At 36.0% G+C, this 6640-nt stretch overlaps 1 protein-coding gene across 1 annotated transcript; it reads left to right on the top strand.

The window, feature by feature from the left end:
- The first annotated feature begins 368 nt into the window (after nt 1-368).
- Nucleotides 369-4143, top strand: LOC131144248 (uncharacterized). The gene is made up of 3 exons (XM_058092776.1): nt 369-643; nt 3433-3632; nt 3725-4143. The coding sequence occupies exons 1-3, from the start codon at nt 554-556 to the stop codon at nt 3981-3983; spliced, it is 549 nt and encodes a 182-aa protein (XP_057948759.1). The 5' UTR covers nt 369-553; the 3' UTR covers nt 3984-4143.
- The last annotated feature ends 2497 nt before the right edge of the window (nt 4144-6640 follow it).

Genomic DNA, 6640 nt, shown 5'->3' with positions numbered 1-6640 from the left:
GAACAAAATATAAAATAACGATACTAAAATAATATCCTTAATTTTAAAAGGACCCAAACACAAGTGAATATATGTATATATTAAATGAAAATCAAGATTTTTTAATTATTTTTTAAAGATTTTGCATCATCAATTAAAAAAAAAAAATTTAATCAATAATTATTTTAAGAAATAAATCTTGATTTTGCGGTTACCATTTAGATCAAATACTATATAACAGATAAGTAATTACTGCATATCCACGTCATTATTGAAAAAAAATCAAAATTACACCAAAATAATGACATCAAAGGGTTTTTTTTCCCAACTTTGGGCCAGGCCCAATGGGCCGTTAAGAGATAATTATTAATTAATGAAAGCGAAACCTCAAGCCAAAACGGCGTGGATTTAATAGTGATTACCCTAAAGACACAGAGAAAATTAAAGACCCTCCTTCTGTTACACTCTTCCTCGCACGTGACTTCTACCATAGTAGAAATTCATTGCCTTTTTGCACTGCAAGAGAGCAACGGATCTCTTCTTCTTATCCTAGAGAGAGATTTAGGGTTTGTTCATGGCTTCAACACTGCTATTGATTGTAGTTTTTGTGCTTGATCTGGTTGCTTTTGGGCTTGCTGTTGCAGCTGAGCAGAGGAGGTCAACTGTGAGCCTTCTTCCTTTGCTCCTTTTTTTTCGGTTGGGGTTTTGTAGTTGAGTTTAGATGTGCTTTTTTGGAAATATTTTTGGCTTAATTTATTATGTGGTGTATTCTAATGCTTGCCTGGTGCAATATGCTTAATTTGGTCTATGATTTGATGGTGAGTGCGTGTTAGTTGAAATTGGGGTGTTTCTGAATTCTTGGAAGTTTTGGACGAGGATGGAGTTGTTAGGAATTTCTCGCTTTTTTCATGAAACCCTGTTTTTCTTATCCCCTTCAAGTTTGATCTCTAGGGAAATATAGGGAATATTTATGTTCTGAAGATGAATAATAGATGTGCGAATCGTAGAGCAGCTCTGTTAAATGTAGCTTGCAATGCTTCAGTCTCGATCCCTTCTCTATCAGTTTTGACTTCTTCCCTAGAAATTCCCCAAGCACCCATCTGAAACCCCGCCTTGAAGGTAAGTGTGAAGGCCTATACAAGGATATTGTGATTTTGTTTTGGTGGTTGCTTTTGGATTTGTTTAGGGTGCTTAAGTCAAAGCAGGGGATGGTTTGATACTAAAGGCAGTTTGTACAATGAAAGATATTTGAGATTACTTTTTTTTTTAATTAAATAATTTGATTGATTTATTAATTTCAAATAAGAATCAGTCTTGGTAAACTTCAGGAAATTTTGGTCGTCTACAAAAATTGGGCTTCTGTGCATTGTGATTTGTGAATGCGAAGATGTTTACTTGAATGCCCTAAAAGAAAGTGCAAATTCTTGGAATCTTGGGACTGAAAGCCATGGCATTCCCTGGTTGTCCCAAAGCGTCCCCTATTTTAATCTGAGAAACACCATATAGACGAATGAAAGCTTATCTTGATTTTTTGATTGAATTATACACAGAAAATTACTTTGGGTTTGATTCATAGTTCTTAGGGAAATTGTGGTTTCGTAATGTTTGTGGTGTGATAACGTTTCTTGGGACATGAGTTTCCTCCGGAGAGTGCTTTTGTGTCCTTTCTCTTGTGCGTGTTGTGGTACGATACAGCATGGTAGTGTCTGGGTGCTGGGGTCGTTCAGTTCCCAAATGGGCATCCATTTTTTAACAGCACAAAAATTTTGGTTACAATACCCTTGAATCTGCTTTTTCGATCACTTTTAAAACATCTTAACATCATAAATTTAGTTATGGAGGTAGCACCTCTAATAAAATTACTTTAAAGGATTCTTAAATTTCAAATGACGTCATTTATGGATATTATTGGGAGGTTCGTGCCCAGGTATGTCGATTGAAATATCCATACATGGTAGTATTTCTGTGGAAAAATGGATAAATAAATATGCAGTGATTCAAAAAGGACATGCTAGTCTCGCTTTTCTGTTTTAGGTTATGTAATTAGTGTAAATAATTTTGGTAATGTTTCAGTTGTTTGTGTGGGCGTATCATATTTTTTCCACTAGAGATTGGATTCATGCTGATATGCATGTTTCATTCGTTTTTATATAATTAATTACTTTTTAATAGTTTTATAGTTTTTTTCCTAATTTTTTAACTTGTTTATTTTATTTTATTTTATTTTTTCTGTTTGTAACATTGACTCACCATCACAATATGAATTATTGTATATTATTGGATAGAATATTGTAGGATAATTTTTTATTGAAGATTTTATTTTTTTAATATTTTAGAATATTGAAAAATAGATACTAAAGAAAAAATTGTAGTTTATGGATTAGTTATTATTTAGTCATAATATATAATTAGTCATGCAAGATAAGATTGCGTACTATATATCCATCATGGTCCGCCCCTTTTGTGAACTGGGCTGCCTCTTTTGTGTAATATTTTTCTTGTTTTACATTATCATAACTATTTAATTAATATTTGTCTTTTGTCCTAGGGGTATAATCGCCATGCCATTTTGGACAGTTTAATGATCTGATTCTTGAATTATGTGATTCCCTCATCCTAAATAAGAAAATGAGGGAAGAATCTTCTATGTAATGCTCCGAGTGGTTTACTAGAAAAATCTTCTATGTAACAAAAGTTGTTCAGTGTGTTACAATTGGTATCAAGCCAAGCCATAGGTCTACTACTGTGGGACTGTGCTTGCTGTTAGCTGCATGGGGGGTTAGATGTGGTGCGAAATTGTTGTTACTCATGGGGAGTTGGATGGTTGAGTGGAGATGTGAATGGTACAACAGAGTCCTATGCGCGAAGTATCTTATAAGGTCGAGCTCTCAATTTCACTACAGGATTGTGAATGAACGCTGGGTTAGGCCACTTCAAATGGCCTGGGCCACATGCAGGGAGACCCACTTGTACGCCTGTAGCTGGAGCCCACCCAACTCAAGGGACTGTGAAATTAATAGACTACAAAACTTATCTTCAAGCTTTACTTGATATGTGTCCTGCAATGGGTATGTACAAGGGCGAAATTGGACCTTAATTTTGATGAGTTGCCATATGTATGTTGCATGCTTGAATCGGGGAGATTGTGACTCCTCAGTCGCCCATATTGGATAATGAAGAAATAATATTTTTAACATGAGGTCTTTAGTGGTCTATTACTAATATCTTGAGCTTAAACTTTGGGCCATGGCTTATAGTGCTGCTCCATTGAAGTTATTGGGCTAGTAGGCTGTTTAGGGCATGACAATTTTGCATATTGCATTTTTACTTTTCAATAACATAAACAACAATGGTGAGCAAAAAAAAAATTCACATTTTTTTTAGAAAGACACATAAGTTTTGGTGTATGCTTGTTGGGACAGATTCTTGCTTATTTACAGTCTTCTCAAACAGGCCACGCTGTCCAATGATGCTCAGAGGAAGTATTGTGTTTATGACTCTGACATTGCAACTGGCCTTGGGGTGGGATCATTGTTGTTCCTTCTAGCTAGTCAACTTCTTATAACGGTGGCAAGTCGATGCTTGTGCTGCGGAAGAGCCTTGAGGCCTGGTGGGTCAAGGGTGTGGGCAATTGTCCTGTTCATTACCTGCTGGTATGTGCTTGCCTATTTATAAACTAAAGAGATTGGTTAGTGCTCAGAGAAAATCAATGCTATCTTGATGTTTTGTTCCATTGTTGTTTCAGGGTGACTTTTTTTATTGCTGAGGTGTGCTTGCTGGCGGGTTCGGTGAGGAATGCTTACCACACCAAATACAGGGCTTACTTGTCCGACACACCTCCTTCTTGCCAGACATTGAGGAAGGGAGTCTTTGGAGCAGGGGCTGCATTCATCATCTTCACTGGCATAGTCTCTGAACTTTATTACGTTTGCTATTCCAAGGCTAATGATGCTTCCATGGCCCTTCATGGTGACACTGGTGTGAGAATGGGAACTTATGGTTGAAATCACTCCGGGAAGGAGATATTCTGGTATCCATTTCATAATTTATTTATTTGTAGTAGAGATATGGACAGTGATAAGTAACAGGGTGTGACTGAGTTTCCATCTATGTATATTACAAAGTTTAATTGAATGAAGATTTTCAAGGGAAGAGTTGCTTGAATGTCTTTTTAGTTGGTCAGCAATCACTGTGTTAAGTATGATTCTGCCAACAATGTATTGAATGCTGAACATCACTGGTATACCAAAGAAAATGTAGTACAGTTCTGGTCTCTTCTATCAGCCTTAAAACTGTTTTAAGGGGTGGATAAACTTGTAGCTTCTATGGCTATTTTGGGTTACTTTTTGGTTGCATTAATAAATAGAATGATTATAAAATAGGGAGTTGATAGATGACAAAAAATAAAAAAAGGGGGGGGGGGGGGGAAATAAAAATTGTTGTCATGGTAAAGTAAAAGACGGGGCAAAATTTGTAGTTCTGTTCTATGTTTGATAGAATAACATACTTTTACATTGTCATTTGCTTTGTGGCGATGATTGTTTTCTTTAGGGAGCTATCAAATTTTTACATTGTGTCCATTTTTCACCACAATAGACATTTTGCAAACCCTTGGGCTAGACCTGATCTTGGTTTTGGGATCTAACCCTATATTTTGCCCCAGCTTGGAAAGTCGATAACCATCATATAATACATAGGAATTCAATTCGTTTTTTTCTCCCATGCCTACTAGGGTAATCTGCCTCCAGCACCAACTTGTTCTCTGCTGGCCCCATGAGGTAAAATGCCTCATCTGCAGGACAATTTTTAAAGAACCAGAATGAAGCAAGAATCATGATCTTGCGATCTTCCTTGGAGCAGAGATTTGAAATCAGAAGTTTCGTTGTCTTCTCCTTCAGTTTCCTATTTGCTGCCATAGAAGTAGCTGCTCCACTTGATTGATTGCTTTTAAGTAGTCCACCTGATTTGAGATGATATGAGGCATGGGAAGCAGGGCCATGCCCCCTGTGCTTCCAGCAGGTGGGGTAATAGAAGATTAGTGACCCCTTGTTTGATTGTGGAAAATGTGAAAAGACACATCTCAAGCACCCAAATCCATACAATATCTCTCCTACTGTCTTCTTTCCCCTCTTCTACGAACTCTCCACCTAAACTTTAAGACGGACCTTTTGCTCAACTTGGTAGTCCAAATTAAATTAAATTAAATTAAAATTAGTGAAAAATCCACACTATGCAACAGGACAGCTTAAAATATGGATGTTAAATACATGCTAAATTAAACAAAAATCATAAAAATTCATTATTTAGGTATTTTTAGGGATCAGGAACAATTTTTAGATACTTCAAAAAGCTATGATTTTGAATTTGACATAAAAGAACATAGTAAAAAATCCTTTCTTAAATCGATGCACATGTAGACAACTCACAAAAATGCTCCGACGATACTTTAAAAACCTATAATTTTAAGCTTGACATAAAAAAACATAGTAAAGAAACCCTGCTTAACCCAACGCACATATAAACAACTCACAAAAATGCTCCGACAAAACGTATATGTTGTGAGTTCAATAACACATATGGTTGTATAGATCAAATTGAATTAGGGTCAACTTTAGGGGTTGTGAGGGTAATGATTAATGGATGAAGCAGGCTGCGAGGCATGGGTCGGCGTGTCTAGACCCCACTCCAAAATCAAACCGGCCATTTTGACAACTCAGTAGAAAAAAGAGAAGCATGATACAGGATGGGACAGGGCCCCCCTCTCTGGCAGTAATGAGAGGATGAGAATAGACCACATAATTGGAAAGATTTTGTTAAGAACCCTCACATGCATCTAGCTAAGAATGTATGATGCCAACCATTTGAAGCCCCAGGAAACCCATCTTTGTTACCGATCAGCTCAGAGGAGAGCATTGCGCTTGTATTATAATTTATAACCAAGGTCTAGCTTCTGAAAAGCAAGATGGGGTTTGGGTGAAAGATGTGTTATTTATTATTTATGCAGGGACCAGTGGTATACTGCTCGAATTTGTTCTCCCGAGAATGATTATCTTTCCTATTTTCTCAAATTTGCCTTGAGAAATGTAATTAATATGTATTCTCACTCCATCCCTTCAGGAAAGTTGAATCCGTCCGATGAGGTGCTAATGGGTAAAATTTATAAATATTATGCATGGTGTTGGAGGTTTAAAATGTACGGAATTTAGTATAAATGAAGTCAGATATTAATTTTTACTACGATTTAGAGTCTGCATGTGATTGGTCGTCTTACTATTCTGCTAACCTTACCTGAAAGGTCGAAAGCCAATCCAATCAAAATAAAATGGATTCTGAATTTTCAGGATTAGGAATGCATTAACATGTAGATTGGTTAATAAAGATAATAGCAAACTCACAAATCACAACGCTTGTCTTACAAATGACACTTGGTTAACATATGTGTAATACTAAACTGTAACATGATAATCCTCCATTCAAATAAATCTAAGCTTTTTACTATATATATATATATATATATATTAATATATATATTAATATTAATTCATTTTGTTAGTTTGCCAATACCTGTGACCAAATAAATAGAATCCCCCTTTCATAGGAGAAAGATTGTGATACTTGTACACACATATCGATTTATTTATTTATACTTGGGATAGGTTTT

Source organism: Malania oleifera, chromosome 12 (assembly GCF_029873635.1).
Source record: "Malania oleifera isolate guangnan ecotype guangnan chromosome 12, ASM2987363v1, whole genome shotgun sequence".
NCBI classification, from domain to species: Eukaryota; Viridiplantae; Streptophyta; class Magnoliopsida; order Santalales; family Ximeniaceae; genus Malania; species Malania oleifera.
This window is presented reverse-complemented; position numbering and strand designations above follow the sequence as displayed.